This window comes from Neovison vison, chromosome 2, assembly GCF_020171115.1.
Source record: "Neovison vison isolate M4711 chromosome 2, ASM_NN_V1, whole genome shotgun sequence".
Classification (NCBI taxonomy): Eukaryota; Metazoa; Chordata; class Mammalia; order Carnivora; family Mustelidae; genus Neogale; species Neogale vison.
Genome location: NC_058092.1, coordinates 65,638,087 through 65,657,357, shown reverse-complemented (window position 1 = coordinate 65,657,357; position 19,271 = coordinate 65,638,087). Strand labels below are relative to the sequence as shown.

At 37.2% G+C, this 19,271-nt stretch overlaps 1 protein-coding gene across 17 annotated transcripts in view; it reads left to right on the top strand.

Moving 5' to 3' along the window:
* The first annotated feature begins 11,930 nt into the window (after positions 1-11,930).
* Positions 11,931-19,271, top strand: part of FUBP1 (far upstream element binding protein 1) — a 34,045-nt gene continuing 26,704 nt past the window's right edge. For 11 of the 17 annotated variants that reach the window (XR_006383179.1, XR_006383176.1, XR_006383177.1 and 8 more), the window contains exons 1-4: positions 11,931-12,173; positions 17,424-17,514; positions 18,360-18,422; positions 19,216-19,254. Coding sequence is in view for 13 of the 17 variants with exons in the window: in XM_044238509.1 (XP_044094444.1) it covers positions 12,054-12,173; positions 17,424-17,514; positions 18,360-18,422; positions 19,216-19,254 (313 nt within the window). In the remaining 4 variants the exon portion in view is untranslated. The remainder of the gene's footprint in view (positions 12,174-17,423; positions 17,515-18,359; positions 18,423-19,215; positions 19,255-19,271) is intronic. The other 6 variants (XM_044238518.1, XM_044238517.1, XM_044238515.1 and 3 more) reach the window with 2 other exon arrangements.

The window sequence follows — 19,271 nt, the reverse complement described above, 5'->3', positions numbered from 1 at the left end:
GGGTCCTCTCCCTTATCCCCAGGAAATGAATCTTAATTATTCAAAACCAAGTATGGTACTTGCTAGAGTAAGCCTGTGAGTCAGCTTTGGTCAGCACAAGGTTAGTCCGATTGGTGTCCAGGGGAAGGGGGTAGTAGAAAGGTTTCCTTGCTTTTGAAGACAAGAAACTCTCTTCTTCCACTTTACAGTTATGACTGCATAACACTGGGAACCATGGCAACCCTTATGCAATCATCAGGCATATTGTGCTGAGGATGGCAGAGGGCAAAGATGAAAAAAAATGGGTATCTCATGTATTGCTGAGCTATAACTCAACCAGCCATAGGGTCACTCTGTGCCTGGATTTTTCGGTTATTATTTAATACGGGTTTTCATTACTTATGGGAAATAGCAACTGGTTACAATAATCTCATTTTTCATTTTCATAGCAATGCTTAGGTATCAAAAAACAAACTGATACTCAGGGGGTGCCTGGCTGTCTGAGTCAATAAAGCATGTGTCTCTTGATCTTGGGATCATGAGTTTGAGCCCCACATTGGACATAGAGTTTAATTTAAAAATACAAACATTTGTGCTCGCTTTGGCAGCACATATACTAAAAAAATATAAACATTTAAACACAAATGAACAAACTGAAACTCTAAAAGTTTAAAGTTGGCAAGGTTAAATAACCTAGCACTTAGGTAATAATGGTGAATTGAAGCTCATCGAGCTCCAGTGTCTATTTTAAGTGATTGGGAATTGTGGATTTAAAGAGTGGACACTACTGAAAGACATGGGGAACAAGAGTTGGGAATTCTCAAAGTGACTGGCAAACCAAGACCTGGAAGTAATAGAGATTGAAAAGGGAAGTATCAGAATTACGGAGTATATTAGTAAACAAGATAAAGTGAAAAGAGCTCTTAATATTAGAATTGAAGATTTTTAATTTTTGAGTAGTCTGGAGACTAGATGTAGCTTGTACCAATGAAAGGGAATTAATTGTATTTTGAGTACTCAGGGACTGATTGGTTAATATTTACTAACACTCACTATGTAGCTTGCTATTTTGTGTACTTGGGATTCAGTGCTAACTAAAACACACAAGGTGCTCTGTGGAGGTCACACTTTGGTGTGAAGAACAGACAAACAAGTAAACAACTAGAACTTTGGTGAATATGGAGTTTCTGGCCAGCATAATCAAAGGCACTCAGTAGTATCTGATTTGAGATGAAGTTCCCTGGTTGTAGCTTGGCTAGCAACTGGGGTCCTTACACAGGGTTGCACACAGCGCACAAGTGAATGAGAATCGGAATGACAGTAACTGGCAATTATGTGAGTATTTCACATAATTTCACATATGCACACTCAGAAGTAAACATTTAATGATTGATCTGATCATTAAATTTCTTCCATTCTAACTCTTCAACACTTGCTTAATAAACTATAGGTTATTTTTTAAAAGATTTTAAAGTAATCTCTACACCCAACATGGGGCTCAAATATTAGATATTCCTTGTTAGACTGATCCAAAGAACTATCTGAAAACAAAGATGGAGTCTTTGCAGTGATTCATGTTTTATTCAACCTTAACTCCCTAGAATAAGCTCCATGAGGGTAGGTGTATGTGTCTATTTTGTTTACTACTATATCTCTAGCACTTAGAACAATGTCCAGCATTTTTGCTGAACCGAATAAATAAGCACCTACTAGATGAGAGGTATTATGTTAATCACAAAGGTAAATAAAATGGTTCCCACCCTTAAGGAGTTTACCATTTTAAAGGATCTAAGTAAGGGGCACCTGGGTGGCTCAGTGGGTTAAAGCCTCTGCCTTAGGCTCAGGTCATGATGCCAGGGTTCTGGAATTGGGCTCTCTGCTCAGCGGGGAGCCTCCCTCATCCCAACCTCTCTGCCTATTTGTGATCTCTGTCAAATAAATAGACGCCTGGGTGGCTCAGTTGGTTAAGCAGCTGCCTTCGGCTCAGGTCATGATCCCAGCGTCCTGGGATCGAGTCCCACATCGGGCTCTTTGCTCGGCAGGGAGCCTGCTTCTCCCTCTGCCTCTGTCTGCCATTCTGTCTGCCTGTGCTCGCTCTCTCCCCCTCTCTCTCTCTGATAAATAAATAAAATCTTTAAAAAAATAAATAAATAAAATCTTTATTTCAAAAAAAAAGGATCTAAGTAAAAATCTCTCGGTCTTCACCTATATCAAAGTACATCCTTAAAGAGCAAGGTTGTTAAGAATCTAAAAGCATTATCTGTCCTGGACCAAAAAATTTATTGTAGGCTTCATATGATCTTAAATTTAAAAAATAAGCTACCATTCTATCTTGAAAAATTAGTATTGTATCACTAGGTACTACAATTAGATGACCTGTTATAAAAAATGATTATGTAAATCAAAGAAAAAATAACAATTTCAGGTGCTGCTTTTAAACATTTTAATTACTTCAAGTCCTTTCAAATATATTTTAACAAAAGTGAAGTGAGAATATCACTTAATATGAAGCAACATAAAAGAACAAACAGAATCAGAAGGCAAATTCCAAAGAGATCACTGCTATAAATAGAGACATGAAAATGTCAGGACAGAGAAGCAAAGTTCCACTAAAAAACAACAACAAAACCGTATGCCAAGTGGGCTTTACATCTCATACCCACCCATCTTCAGTTAAGGATTTCTTTCACTGGCAAAGATCCTCTTTAAATAATCTATTTCAAAATATAAATGTTGTAAAGGTAGACGTCCTGATTATAAAAATCAAAATGTTTTTGGTTCTGCAAAGATTCATCTTCCCCTTGTACCTAAGAAGCAGAAAACCTCCAACTGAAATTTAACTGAATCACTGCTGCTTCAGAGTTCTTTGATGAAATAAAGAGCACTGGATTAGGAGTCCAGTGTTGACACAGCAATTAATCTTGTCACTTTGTGCATGGCTTTCAAGCAATCCAGGTCACAATTTCCTCCACCATAAAATAAGAGAAACAGATTAGATGATCTTCAAGGTCTTTCCAAGTCTACTATCCTAAGAAGTTGAGTGAATCTTCTTTTCCATGCTAGATAGCTTCAAAAGCCCCCAATATTTATAACCACGTATTTAGCAATTTGAACTCTAACTTTGCAGGGAAGTGGTAACTATAACAAACAATTCAATTTGATACTAAAATTTTACCAACATAGGGGCACCTGGGTGGCTCAGTCAGTTCGGCATCTGCCTTTGGCTCAGGTCGTGATCCTAGGGTCCTGGGATTGAACCCCAAGTCAGGCTCCATGCTCAATGGGGAACCTGCTTCTCCCTCTTCCTTTATTCCTCCCCCTGCTTGTTCTTGCTCTCCTCCCTCTCTGTCAAATAAATGAGATCTTTAAAAAAAAAAAAAAAAGACTTTACCAACATAAAAGCACCAAGATACATTGGCAAACCAGAGTAAGATCCAGTCCTCAACCAGCCCTCTTTTATACAAGAGAAAAGGGGAGAGAACAAGATATCTGTGTTCAGAACATGTACTAGTCTAACTGGGGAAACAAAATATAATTAAGCTAAATTCTGTATTATTAAACTTTTTGCATAAGAGAGCAGTTTTCAGACTGATAAGCATAAGAATCAACTACGATGCCTTTTTTTTTTTCAAATAAGAGATGTAAATTTCCTAAAACAAGTTATATTAGGTCCAGGTGGGGCCCAAGTATCCACATTTTTAAAAAACACCCTAGATAATGCAGGGTTTTTCCTCAAACATACTCTTGATTAAGGAACACTGTCCTAGCCTAGATCAACAAAAACTTGATAGGGTTCAAAAACAGAAAATGCTTCTAGACCTTGAATTCTCTAGACGATATGCCCATAATCACTAGAGAACAAACTATAAGGCATCAAAAATTAGCAAAAGTCTAATGGAGCAATTTTATTTTAGTGGTTCTCAAGTGTGGGCTACACTTTAAGGATCAACTTAGGAAGTTGTTACACATACAGATACAGACCAATGAAATCAAGATTCTGGGAGTGGGGGTCAGGGCTCAGCTTTAACATTTTTAAAAAGCTCCCTGTAATCAATATACTGAATTAAGTAAAAGATCAACAGAATTGGTTAGTCAAGTTAAAGTTCATGAAAAAAGATAATTTTTAATTTTGATCTTTATTTGGCTAAAATTTTAATGAATAAGATAAATGTAACAGAAGTGAAAGGAACTGATGTATAAATATATGATTCAATTAAGGAGAGAAAAAATAAACATGTTTTGACCACAAAATAAAGGGAGAATAAAAACAGTAAATATATCAATTTATTTTAGACATTTTGTTTTTTTTGTTTTTTTTTTAAATATTTTATTTTTATTTATTTGACAGAGAGAGATCACAAGCAGGCAGAGAGGCACGCAGAGAGAGGAAGGGAAGCAGGCTCCCTGCCGAGCAAAGAGCCCGATGCGAGGCTCGATCTCAGGACCCCGAGATCATGACCCGAGCTGAAGGCAGAGGCTTTAACCCACTGAGCCACTCAGGCGCCCCGACATTTTGGTTTTGAAGCAACACACAAAATGTTGTTGAACACACAAAATCTCTTGGAGATAGCTGCAGACACAGATCTGGAAATACTTCTAAGGAATAAGTACAGGACTAATTCAAAGTAAACTAACAAAACTCATGTAACACTGTTTGTTAACTACAGTGGAATTAAAAAAATTTTTTTAAGATTTTATTCATTTATTTGACAGAGAGAGAGAGAGAGATCACAAGTAGGCAGAGAGGCAGACAGAGACGGAGAGGAGGAAGCAGGCTCCCCACTGAGCAGAGAGCTCGACTTGGGGCTAGATCCCAGGACCCTGAGATCACGACCTGAGCCGAAGGCAGAGGCTTTAACTCACTGAGCCACCCCAGCGCCCCGGGAATTAAAATTTTTAAATACTTTCACAGGTCAAAAAAATTATGAAACCATATATATTACATACACTCTGTGGTTTTATTATATATTATATTCTGCAGCATTATATACCAGCTTTATTCTAAGTTATTTGGATGTATGCTATAATTAACTAAAAGCACTTGGGAACTGGGTGGTAAAGCCAATTTTTTGAGACAGAAACTGTCAGGAGTACCAAATTTTCAACCTAGCATTATCCCTACAGTAAGGGAGCATTATGGTATATTGGTAAGGACAGGTAGCTCTGAATTTTTTTCATTAAATATGATTCAATTTCCTATATATTTTATGATGCTGTGCTGTATCTCCCATGATCCTGGTCAAAGGACAGATCCTGCTTACACACAGGCTGCCAACAGATGTGTGCTACTAGCTAAACACGATTTATATATTCAAAGAGGCACTGTGTACGATACAGTAAGGATGGTCCTTCTTTCATTAAAGTTGAAGAACCATGTAAAGTTGGGAAGGAACCTTAGCAAAGCCCCTCTTTTCCCCCATATATGCTTTCTGCCTTCACTGAAGGGCAAAGAAAATTTATCTCATTTTCAGGAAGAGCCTTTGTCTCAAGCATTAATTGTTCTAAAAAATTAAATTACACAGAATTCTACTCCTAATTTTCTGAAGAGTCTGATTTTATTTTTTTTTAAGATTTTATTTATTTATTTGACAGACAGAGACACAGAGAGAGAGGGAGCACAAACAGGGGGAGTGCGAGTGGGAGAAGCAGGCTTCCCAGAGCAGGAAGTCCGATGCGGGACTTGATTCCAGATCCCTGGGATCCTGACCTGAGCTGAAGGCAGATGCTTAACAACTTAGCCACCCAGGAGCCCCAAAAGTCTGATTTTAAAACTTTTGATATGTTTTTTTTTTTGGAGGTGGGCTACTTTATAGAGGAATCCAATATGCAAACAGTACAAACACTATCATAGACACTCTGTGGTAATACAGAGGAAAAATTTAAATTAAACAATCCTATTCTTTTCTTGAAGGGGCTTACAATCTAGTTTGTGATGTGGATTACAAACACATAAACCCCCTAAACAATGTATCTGAAAAACAATATTAATCATACCAAATATATATGTATGTATACACATACACTCTAAGCACTATATATACATAAATTTTAGTAAAGCATATTACTGATTCATCCAATACAATTAACACAGAAAAACAAGGCTTTATCCTTTTATATAACACATGGGTTCTTTAATTTTGTATGTAATATTTTTATTACCTTACATTAAGACCTGGTTCTCATGAAGAACTTTGGCATACATCTCAATAAAAACAAATGCATGTATTTTTAAAATCCAAGTAAGAAATACTAAGTTATGAACCACACCATAGGAAACTACAGAGATCCATTTCATTACTTGATTTTTTATAGATTCTTCAATTTTTTCAACACAGGTCGCCTGGGTTCAGATCACTAACACTTACTAATATGTGACCCTGGGCACGTTAGTTAACTTACCTGTACCCAACGAGAGATTTTAATAAGCACCTCATAGAGCCACTGTAAGCATAAATGAATTAAATATAGACAATGCACTTAGAACAGTAACCAGTATATCGCACTAGCCATTATTAGCTATTGCTATGAGTGTGCTATGCAGTAAAGACACGGAAAGACATAACCTTTACTGTCATGGACATTACAATCTAGTGGGAATTCCAAACAAACAATAAGTGATACTATGCTATTATTGTCATGACGTAGTACATGACAACAACTAAGAATCCCTGAATTTTTAGAATTCTCGACAGGCTTTCTGTTAAAATGGAAATTACCAGGCAATAGTAAAATGGAAGAGGTGGGAAGTGTACCTGATAAAAAGGGAGCTCTGCAGTTATGGGTAAGTGAGAATGACGAGGATAACAGAAGTCTAGATTTAGGGCAAATCAATGATCTTAAAACAATATCCTAGTATTCTTCAGTCTACTTACAGCCCTTCAATCAGGACACACTATCAAATATGGCACCCAAATCAGAGAAGAAATCTCTAATAACTGAGCATGAGATGATAGTATTTTTAACTTCTGAAAGGGAAAAAAGAAGTCACAGTGTAATAACATAAGACCTTTTATTATCCTTTACTGTTGGCTACTTTTCAGAAACAGATTAAACTGCCCTCTCTTTTAGGTACACTGGTAAAAGGAAGTTGTGTGACTTACCAAAGGGCACATGGGTCATACTTTAACACAGATCCTCTTGGACTTAGCCCAGAGTCCTTTCCACTATCTGGGGCTACCTCCAGTTTCAGACACTGGTCAAACTGTTGTTTTCCAAAATGTTCCAAAGTTAATTTGTATTAACAACTCTGTTCTCTAAAATGCTAATATATGGGTGCCTGGGTGGCTCAGTTGGTTAAGTGTCTGCCTTCAGCTCAGAGCATGATCCCAGGGTCCTAGGATCAAGTCCTAAATCAGGCTCCCTGCTAGGCGGAGAGTCCCCTTCTCCCCCTGTCTCTCCCCCCAACTCATGTGCTCACATGCTCTCTCTTCGGCTCAGGGCGTGATCCTGGAGTCCCGGGATCGAGTCCCACATCGGGCTCCCAGCTCCATGGGGAGTCTGCTTCGCTCTCTGACCTTCTCCTCGCTCATGCTCTCTCTCACTGTCTCTCTCTCTCTCAAATAAATAAATAAAATCTTTAAAATAAATAAATTTATTTTTCTCGCAAAAAATAAAATCTTAAAAAAAAAATAAAATGCTAATATATCCTGCTTCCATTCACACCTCAGTCTGAAATAAAATTCTAAAAACTCAGTCAAAAGGGATATAAAAGTCATTAAACCAAAAACCAACCTAATGATCAAACACCCTAACAACATCCTGAACTATTTACTTTAATTTGAAGTGGCCACTTCCCTCCTCACATCTAACCTGAATCTGTTGTAACTATGTACTAAGGAAATACTGGCCTGGTTTAAATGACACACAGTATATAGCATGTAGTTTTCAGATCCTTCTGGCTAAGAGCTGTTAGAAGGTAGGTGATCTATAGAAAGCTGAGGCAGGAAGCCTGTACAATTATGTCACTCTAAGATGCCTGTTAAGGGGCACGTGGATGGCACAGTCAGTTATGCATCCCACTCTTGGTTTCAGCTCAGGTCATGATCTCAGAGTTGTGAGATGGGAGTCCCTTGTTAGGCTCTGTGCTCAGCAGCAAGTCTGTTGGGATTCTCTCCCTCTCTAAAATAAATAAATCTTAAAAGTAAAATGCCTGTTAAAAAGCCATAATGGACTTTTCTCCAAAAGCTAAAAATAAGAATCTGTTAATATTTCACAGATTTAACAAATCCAAAAGTGAAAACTGTGCTAAGAAAAAAATCATGTCATTTGGTAACCAGTAAGTGAGAAGGTAAAATAAGAAACTTGCCACTGCATTTAATAGCTCAACTTTAATTGCATTTGCTTATCTTCTCACTCTGTTATCTGGTATATCTAAATGCTCCCTACTGTAGCGTTCAAAACACCAACTTTTGCTTCATCCTAAGGATAAAATATGAAATACCATTTCTGTGGTAAGAGTCTGACTATAAAATATGATTCAGCCAAATATTTAGCTAATATCAAAGCATAATAAGCCAATTTTAGATTATTAGCTATGATACATCCATTTTTAAGAAATTTACATTGTAAAAGGGAATAAATTTAGTCAAGAAAAGCCTGATTTCATTAATTTTAAAAGTAACAAGAAAAGTACAAATGGCTCTGAGAATGAGAACTCACATAGCCTAATCAAAATTCACTGGTTAGTTTTCCCACAATTCAGCTGCTCTTGCACGTTCCTGGGTTTTACCAAAACCAAGATTTGAACATAACTGCAATCCAAAAAATGTACACAGATTATACTTTCTTGATTCTAAAATGCCAGAAGCCAAATTACAAGTTTATTACTAGTTTCCATTTGCATAGCACTTTGTTTTCTGAAGAACTCACAGATACCTCATTTGAGGACAGTAACAGAAGTTATGATCATCAATAGAAATCTGAGACATAGAGACAAAGTTACTTGCCCAGGGCACACACAACTAAAATGCAGAGGCAGATTTTTTTCAGTATGCACTTTCAACAAATGGCTAGAATGTTGACTATGCATTAGGAACTGGTCAATGGTAAATAGTCCTTGTTCTCCAGTTTACATTCTAAAGGAAAAGAAACAATAAACAACTAAACACACAGAACATAATTTCAGATAAATGCTATAAAATGGTAATGAGATAGTGATTGCAGAATGGCACAGCTAGAGGTCAGAGATGGCCTAAGGAGGTGACATCTGAACTGAGCCTTGAATGATGAGGACAAACCATCCACGTGAAAGTCTATAAAAGCATCCAGGCCAGGCAGAAGAAAAAGCAAACATAAAATCCCAAAGGCAGGAAGTATCTTGGACAGCAGGGTCAGTGAAGAAGAATTAAAGTGAGGAGTGTTTAGAGACAGTGGCCTGGTCATATGGAGCCCTTACACCACTCCAGGAGATAGGATTTTAAAGTACTTGGGGCGCCTCAGTGGTTCAATCCGATAAGTGTTCAACTTTGCTTCAGCTCAGGTCATGATTTCAGGGTTGTGAGATGGATCCCTATCAGGCTCCCTCCTCAGTGGGGAGTCTTCTCTCCTTCTGCCCTTATGCCCACCCCCAGGATACATACTCTTTCCGAAATAAATCTTTTAAAAAGTTTAATAGGAAGAGAAAGGTAAGATGATCTGATTTAAAGAAAGAAATCATTCAAGCTGCTATGTGAAGAAACAACTGAAATATAATTGGGTAGAGGATTGAACTTCAAAAGTATTGGTAATGGATCCTTGTTACTTTTGAGAACTTAAATGTATATTACATATTTTTATAATTTCACAATCTAAAAAAGCTAATTATAGACATTTAAGGGTGGGAGCAGAAAAACCAAGTAGAATACTATTACAGTCCAGGAGTAAGTGATGGTTAACTTGGGAGTAGTGGAAATGGAAATTAATAGAATTTGGAATGTACCACAGAAGTATGGTAAATAGGTTTTCCCAATGGAGAGGCAGGGGCAGGAATTAAGGCTGACCAGTGTTTCTCAATGTAGGATGATTTTGCCTACCAGGGGACATCAGCAATGTCTGGAGATGTTTTTGACTGCCACAACTGAGTGTGTGTGGTGGTTTGTGTGTGGGGGAGCAGTGTTATGTTACTAGCATCTATGGGTAGAGGCTAAGAATGGTGCTAAACATATTTCAGTACACAGTGGTATTTCCAAACATAATTATCTGGTTAAACACTGTCAACTGTGTTGAAGTTAAGAAATCCTGATCTGACTGATTCCAACTCCCCACCCTGGTTCCAGGAGAGTCTACAAATAAAATACCGATGAAAGGCTTTACTTTGCACATTTAGAGACAACTAAAATTGTCTGAAATAAAGTTTGTTTGCAGGTGAATCATATCACTCTATGGTTAACATTATGTTGATCAGAAGGACTGATTATGCCTAATACATAAAATATGAAAAAAATCAGTTGATTAATGTCACTTGTTAAGACACTTTCTCAAAACATAACTGAAAAAATTGTTTAGTAAACCACCCAAAATGCTTATAGTCTTTTCCCCCCCCAGTTACACTTAAATCTGTAGTCCAATACATTTGCTGCTTTTCCAAATACAAATCCTCACCCCTCCAAACCTAAAGGGATAGGTACGAACACTGAAGAAAATCAGAGCTATAAATGGTTAAGACAGTAGGAAAAGCTTCATTGGAGGAAAATGTCCGCCCACTTGCAGCTACATGCATGTATGTCCAGTTATCTTACTTGGGCCCTTGAACAAGAGCACACATTAACTGTAATTATCAGGAAGATCACAACACACATTTCTTCCAATTACTCTTATGACTAGCAATGGAAAGATACTTTTTTAGGCCTAACTCACAAAACATAAAATGCCAAAATTGGTCAAGTTCATTTTACCTCGGTCTTTGTTATCTAAAAACAAGGGAACTTTGGAGAAAAAAAAATATATATCACTTTAATCGACTCCTAAGTTAAGATTCGTAAAGCATCCAAATGAGTCTGAAGCCACTACTAGTACTGGAGTAAATTATGTTCCACCAAATGCTTGGGAAGGTCTGAAATTACTTGATAACTGAAGGAGATGACATAAAATACACACACTTAATTTATCCAGTCCTGGGATGACAATTCAGAACATCACGTTACATTTGGGTTCTTAAAGAAACTACAGGAACTTCCGGCAGCCACAAAGTCAATTTTGGTCAAGAAATGATGTTTCTGTGAACTGTAAGATGACCTCAATAAAACGGGCCCTGGACACATACTAGGTTACTAACTGTAGTTACAACAGAATTTTAGGAACAATCACGTTTTTACAAGGAAAAGGACAGTCACAATTTCACAGCCTCATCCACATTACACAAAAATACCGAAATCAGCTAGAGAACGAAGAGGCCTCAAGCCTGAATTCATCCCCAATTGTGATAAAACACATCTGACAATCTACAAGTAAAATACAGGGACACTTTACTACCCTGAAAATCAGGACGAAATCCCGCCGGGCCGGGAGGACGTTTTCTGAAACATATCCGCGTGGCGTCCCGGGCGCCCTTCTCCCAGGCACACTCCTGGTTGCGGCGCTCTCGAGATACTGTAGCGTCGTCTTTACGCCTGTCGACGTTACCCTCTTTCCCTTGGAAACAGAAAATGACCCTACGCGCGAAACTAATCCACAGTCCCTCCCCGAGTCTACAACCAATAAAAACCAACTACTCTTTCTTGAGGTCTTCAAAAATGCAAGCAAACCGGGGTCGCCGCGCCAGTCGCACCCACCACCCCGGAAGTAGAAGCAACACAGTCTCAACAAGAGAATGCGCGCAGAGGAGGCGCCAAAATAAAATCCACTCTCGCGAGATCTTAAACACAAGTCTCGCGACATCCTTCGGCCTCTCCTTGGTTTTTTTTCAGCCCCACCCCCCACACCGGTTCGTTGCCTCAAAACATCGCGAGATTTTCTCCTTTCAGTCTCCGCCCCTTTACGGCACGATGGTCGCACAAGAATGTGATACAGGCTCGACGGCCGCCATTTTCTTTCTTTCTTAGCAGTTGGCTAAGGGAAGGTGTCTGCGAAGAAGCGGCAGCGGCCACTGTAGCGTAGGCATGGCAGACTACTCAACAGTGCCTCCACCTTCTTCTGGCTCAGCTGGTGGTGGAGGCGGCGGCGGCGGTGGTGGGGGAGTTAACGATGCTTTCAAAGATGCGCTGCAGAGAGCACGGCAGGTAAGTCTGGACCGTGCGGCGGGATCCCGAACGCTCACGGTAATTGGCCGCTGGCTGAGTAGGCCGCTACTTCTTCGCGCGTGAGGAAGAGGAAAGAAGTGCCCTTCCGGGCTCTGAAATGTGAGGAGATTTATGGTTCCCCACGTTGGTAAAACAGTTCGGAGGCCGGAGCTCGGTTTTGTGTATCTTGGCGTCTAAGCTATTTAGAACCCAACGCGTGTTACGCATAGATGGCTTCAGGTCTATCGTTTCTGCGGCAGTCGCGCTGCTTTCACTGAAGAGTTAGCGTGGCATTTCCTTTTTTTCAGATTGAACGTTTTCCGTGGGATAAAGCGCGCGTAGTTTTTACACAATAGTATGGAAGGTTCTGGTAATGAGTTTGGGAGAGGACTAAGGTCTGTCCTCAGGAACCGTGATAAGGGAGGGATATGTCAGTACAGCAGTCTTTACAGCTTCCAGCTCATTCGGGCTGTCTCAAAATTAATCTTCCTGTATCATTCACTTTCACATCTACAAGGAAGAGAGCACTAGTATCCCGTGTTAGAATCCTTCCTCAGAGCAGGATTTATGTGTCAGTGGGTTCTACCAGCCCTTTCCTCTTACTTCTCAAAATGGCTTCAGGCCTATTATATCCGAGTTTCAGTTTGAATCTGCCTCTCTGTTCAGAGTCGTAAACTGACCAGACCTCTTTGTATTACGTAGGTGAGTACATTTGCCCTGAAGGCAGTTCTTTCCCAAACGGGGGGAAAAAAAATTGCTCCCGGAAATTTAAAGGCTTCTTAATTGGAACTTTATTAGATGGTCCCTTAACATAACTATAACTTAAAGTGTGTGATGTTGTATGTAAGCAAAGTAATTTTATTCTAGTTACGACATTTTTAGATTATAGCGTTAAGCGAACGGGAATCAGAAACTAATTTTGTGGTATGTTTTGTTTGCGTTAGTTAACTTTGTTAACCTTTTTCACTCTCCAGTTGCATCAAAGCATTTGAGTCAACCTGCGTGAAGTCTGTAATAATGTAACAAGTGGCTCTTATTTTTATAATGTGAACATATAATTAAACTTACCTGTAGTTGTGTATGATCAGAAATAGTCAAAAGTCACCATTAATACGAATTGTGTAATTTTTCACCTGAATTTTCGTTCATCTGAACGTTTTTGTAATAGTGACTGAAACATTTATATAATGACATAAACTGTTAGAGGGTTATTATTAGATTGGTTGAAGGACTCATCTGCATTACTTTATTTGACCAGTGTATTGAATTAATTTGTGCTACACACTGAACTTAGATACTAGAGATTTTTTTACTGTGTGAATTGTATTTCTGCCTTCTAGGAAGTGATGATACAATCAAGGAACCAAATGCAAATGAATAGTAGTGTCTGATTAATGCATTTAGAGAGGAGTAGACAAAAATGGGCACCGTTAATTTATCCACTTGTTTTGTAAACATTTATAGAGTTCCTGCTGTGAGTCAGGCACTGTACACAACACCAAAGAGTGGGGTGCCTGACTGCCAAAGGACTGATATTTTAAGCAAGGCATTAAAGAATGAGTGAAAGTTTGATCAGTGGAAAAAAGAAGCAGCATGTGCAAAGGTATGAGGGTTTTGGAATGACAGGAACCCAGGAATGAAGTCACTGGAGGATAATGTTGGTTGGGGAAGAGGGTGGAAATTGAGGTGAGTACAGATGAATACAACTTCTGAAAGGCCTTAGGTTGCCATGCTTTAATTAAAAATTGGACTTAATTATTTGGCTAAGCTGTAATTTCTTGATTATGTTAGATGGCTTTTTTAAATACAGAAATTGCCCTCAAACTGTGGATTTCCTGTACTCTCTTTTTATGCCAATAGGTCAGCTGCCTCAATGCTCTTGTTGTAATGATATGATTCTTTATAGATGTCTTGCTGTAATAATTTGATTGTTTCTTTACAGAATTGATCTTAAGCCTGAGATTCCTAAATTTGGCTTTTGATTTGAATTTCCCCTTCTGATTACTTTTGAAGATGCCTCTATAATGTCAGTTATAGCTGCTTGTCTAATATATAAATGGAATACAGGGAGGAGTACTTGGACTGAAGAAACAAGTTAGGTTAATATCTGAACTACTTTTTCCTTATCTATGTTAAAAGTATGCTGGATTATATTTCCAAAATCTTCATCTAACCTTAAGTTTCTTTTCTTTGTCCAGCGTATTATGCAGTGTTCTTGGAAGGAAGAGGTGTAAGAACAGCTTCTTGCCCTCAGAGCTGTGTACTAACGGGGATGCTCTTGGCTTTTTTTAACTGGACGGTTCTTTGTTAATGTAGGACAAGTGGTTACTGCCTAGCTCATTTTGCCATCTGGTAATTTAGACCAAATTGCTCAATCATTTTTCCAGAGAATTCCAATGGCTTATTTTTTTAATGTGTAATTTCCAGATTTTTAAATACTCTCTGAGCTAAATTCAGCACAGGGGCACCAGATTGCTTCTCTAGTTTAGGGTTTCCAGCCGGTACACTGGAGAGATTTCTATTTGTGTATTTCAAGCTGTAACTCGAAAGGGTGGGTTGGGATTCTTTGGTTAGGAGTTTGGTGATCACACTAAGGCAGGTTTGTCTCTGAAATGTTGAAAGATCAAAATGTATCTCTCTACCTTTTTTCTCCTTGACATTGGGAAGATAGAAGTGAATCAGAGTGGACTCCATCGTTGGTAGAACATGCATTAAAGCAAGAGTATAAGCCTTGATTCTTTAGCTTCTAAACAACTATTAGTCTTTAAGTACTCAGTTATTCTTGGAATCTCTTCCTTGATTGTAAAAGTGATGCAAGCTGCAATTGTTGTTTGAATGCAATGAAAATTTTATAAAATAGAATTGTTGTTTTTCAGTTAACATTAATTTCTGTTGAAAACTAACACTTGAGTAGGCTTCTGGGGGGGTTGTTTCTACATTTGGTAATAGGATAGCAAAGTTTGATTATGATAAATTCCTCTGTTGTAGGAGAGGACAGTGTTAAAAATAGTTGTTAGTATTCTTACTGAGTAGTTCTTTTCTAATGTCTTTGTACTGTTTCTGAATGTTTAAGATGGTGTTACTAATTCTCTTGAGTGAACTAAGTATCAACCTTTCATCTTCATTTGGATAGTTTTAGAACTATTCAGTGAATAATGAATAATAGGGAGGTATAAATAAGTATCCTTTCTCTGTGCAGAAGTTCCTTGGCGTTCAAGGAGTGGTGTTCTGCAAACTCATGCAGCATTTACAAAAGCTAACTGCAGAAGGTACTCACGGCTTAAGATCATCAGTAGTTATTGTCTTGTCTGGCCTGAAATAGTTATTCTAAAATCAGTACCAGGCAGTGTATTTAAGTAATAAGGAACAATTCAAATGTTAATTAAACCTTTAAAAACTTGGTGGAAAAGCAGTTGTTTTCAGGTTTGATGAAGAAACCTTTCAGAAAAGAAATAAGATTTTTATAGCTGCCCAAAGACCTGGAACAGGTTTTTGAGTAAGTGAAAGGATGATTAAGGAAGGTTAGATTGACCAAAGCCTTTTTTTGTTTTTTGTTTGTTTGTTTGTTTGTTTTAAGTAATCTCTACACCCAATGTGGACCCTGAGTTCAGGAGTCACAGATTGTTCTGACTGAGACAGCCAGGTGCCCCCCCCCCAAGCCTTTTTTAAATCAAGCATTTTTAATATTTAATCCTGGTGTGCTTTGGGAGAAAAAGGGAAATCTAGAAACCCTAGGAAATACAGTTGGGAATTGAATATATATTCAATTTTAAGTGATACGTAAGTGGATTTTAAGACTCAAGTCTTTGAGTATACTTAATCCTTTCAGTTTTCTAATTATAATGAAGCATGAAGCAGTTGGCTTAGTTCACATCAGGATTCTTTGGGGAAATTCTAGGCACCAGATGTTTGAATTTTCTGAGTAATTTTTTATCATGGAAAATTTCAGACATACTCAGAATTAGCAGAATAATGTAATGAAGCTCTAATGAGCGTATCACTCACATTTGGTGCTTACCCCCTTCTAGTAATTAGCGTGGAGCTATGTAGAAATTGGAACATCTCCTCCGTTGACTTACCATATAACTTGAGTTAAGTTCGCTTGAGATTCTCCTGTAAAATGGATCACTATCTCACTAAGTATTCCCATCTCTTAGGGTCGTTGTGATGATTCGGTGACAAAATTAGTATAAAACATACAGTATGGAATTTTGCCTATTGCTGGCACTCAGCAGTCTTAGTTCCATATCTCATTTCATAAAAAATGAAGTAAATACTCATAAAGAAATACATGAAATATATTGAATATATTGAATTTGTTCAATATATTCAGTATATTGAGTTTATTCAATATATTCAGTATATTGTGCTTACTCAATGTACTGAATATATTGAAATATATGAAAAAACATACATTTTCTTTTGCTGATTGTGTCCTGTCTATGAGTTGAGGCTGCTCTTTTTTTTAATAAGTTTAGGTAAGTGTAAGCAGTTACTTGCCCCACTGTAAAGAAGTCTTTAGGAATGAAATGATTTATTTTTTGTAGCTGAGACTTTTCTTTGAGATACAGCTTTCCAGGCTTCCCCCACTCCCATGTTTCCATAGAATAGGATTGTGTGATAGAAATATAATGCAAGTCACATATTTAATGCCACATAACCAAAACGTTACATGTGTACAATTTTTTTAAAAACTGAGATGCTTTCCACTCTTTAAGTTTTCAGTATCCATTTGTGTACTTAATATTTAATTCAGCCTAGCCAGAAGTACTTAATAAATAACCATGTATGGCTAGCATCTACCTTATTAGACAACACAGCTTTGGAATCCCATAAGGTGTTCACATTCTCTGTGCCTACAGCACATTTTTGAAGTGTCATGGGAGAGAGCCATGGAGAAGATAGAATTAGAACCACTTTTTTCCCAAAGCTATTTACGTGGTCAGTTGATTCTGAAGATTCCTGATTGATTATTTCTTTGTTTGTTCTTACAGAAATTTATCAGAAGCTTAATTCCAGATGATGATAAATTTTTAACTCCTTGAAGTTATTAATGGTATTAATGATAGTAATACATGGCCCTGTAATTTTTGTTTTTCTTTCATATTAATTTTTTTATGTATTAGATACTTGGTGTGTATATATGTGTATATATATATACATATACATATATATGAGAAACTATAGCACTAAGTAGTGTATAGTAGTTATGATGTTATCCTTAATGATGATGTGCTTTTGTTTTTTAAGATTGCAGCAAAAATTGGAGGTGATGCTGGTACATCACTGAATTCAAATGACTATGGTTATGGGGGACAAAAAAGACCTTTGGAAGATGGAGGTAAGTTATAGTCATAAGTATTTTAATTGTTTCAGACACAGGTTAGTTGAAGGTGATTTTCAATATTTTTCATATTTTTTTTTACTGAAACATTGCTTTTATAATGTTCTTAAAATTGTAAGGTTTATGTTGGCCTCAGGAGAAAAGTGGGGGGAAGACCTTAGACAAGGTAGGTAAAATTTTGAGTCAATCAGCCAGTTCTGTCTTAGTAGAAAACAACATTTTCTCTTTTAGGATTGTGCCAGATTGACAGTTTGCACAGACATCTTGTTAATATACTGAAAAGAACAAAAATATAAAATGTTTAGAAGACATTTCACTGGTTTTTCTCATCATATGTGAATTAATCTTTATATGCTATGTTTTTATTGTTGTGCTATTTCAGATTTCACTTTAAAGGTTGATGTTGCTATAGCTTGCTACTGTAGTGTGTTGCAGGTTATACCTTTTTTTATGTTACTTTTTTTTGTTTTAGTACCTTGTTTTGTGTTTCAGGTTTAACTCAAAATGTGGCTTAAAACAGATTTACAGTGCTTTGCATTTTTTTAAAAAAAACGTAATTGTTGAAGCTTCTGAACTTAGAAGTCTGCAAGTATTTTTTGTTTTAGATTTGATGTATGAATTTTGATACATTTTCTTTTTGCCCTTTTATTTACTTAATTTTTTTTTTAAGGAGGATTCTGAATGAGCCTGTAGAATGTATTTGTAGCTTTTGACCAGGTGTACTTGGTTTCCTTTTATTTAAGTGTCTTTCACATTTATAGTGAGGTTTTAATATACAAAAAAAATGAGCTAATGATGCTTCAGATGTTGTATGTAATGTATTCTTTTTATTTTATGTGTAGATGGCTCTTGGACAAGTCCGAGCAGTACAACACACTGGGAGGGAATGCCCTCTCCTTTTAAAGGCAGGAATTTTTATTTATTACCTGTGTTTAGTATGTAACCGTGAAATAAACCAGTGGATTCTTAAATGGACACAAATAATTCTTGGATTATGTGTCTGAATTTTTGCTGCACAACATTCTGATGTTTAATCATTAAAGTTTGAAGGGGGGAGGAAAATGCAGTACTTTCAGATGTAGTTGTCTATTCTAAGGTATGCATTGTATTCATCTGTGTAAAGGATGTAGATGAAGGTAGTCATGTAGTTGCTTTGAGTTTTTCTGCTGAAGCGTATGCCGTGAAATGTTTGGTTAGGAACAGTAGAATAGTTTAGATTGAGATTGCCTTGTAATGTGATTTTTTTATTATTTTGCATAGCCTTGTGGTCACTCAACTTTGATATGTCAAATTTTCACATTTTGATAGGTTCTGTTTTTCTTCCAGTCTTCAGTTCCTACAGTGGGAAGCATCATTAGCCTTTAGCATGTGATATTTTGCTAGTAATGGACCTAAATACTTTGTTTTGTATCATTCTAAAGTGCTTAACATACATTAAGGTCAGTGATTTGATAAAATAAAAAAGAATTTTTTTAAATGTCTGTGCATCTTTTAAACATGAAAAGAATGAAAGAAATGTAATGTTTCTTTTGATTACTAAGTTTGGGATAAGTTTTGTCACTTTTGGTTCAAATGATCAACAATTACCTACAGCTGTTTCAATAAGTGTTTACATTGATATTCTTGCTTGGGCACGGGTTAGCTAAGTCTTGTATTTGTACTTACTGGCAAAAAGTTAAAAGGCTCTTAATTTTGCAGATCAACCAGACGCTAAGAAAGTTGCTCCTCAAAATGACTGTAAGTATTTTAAATTG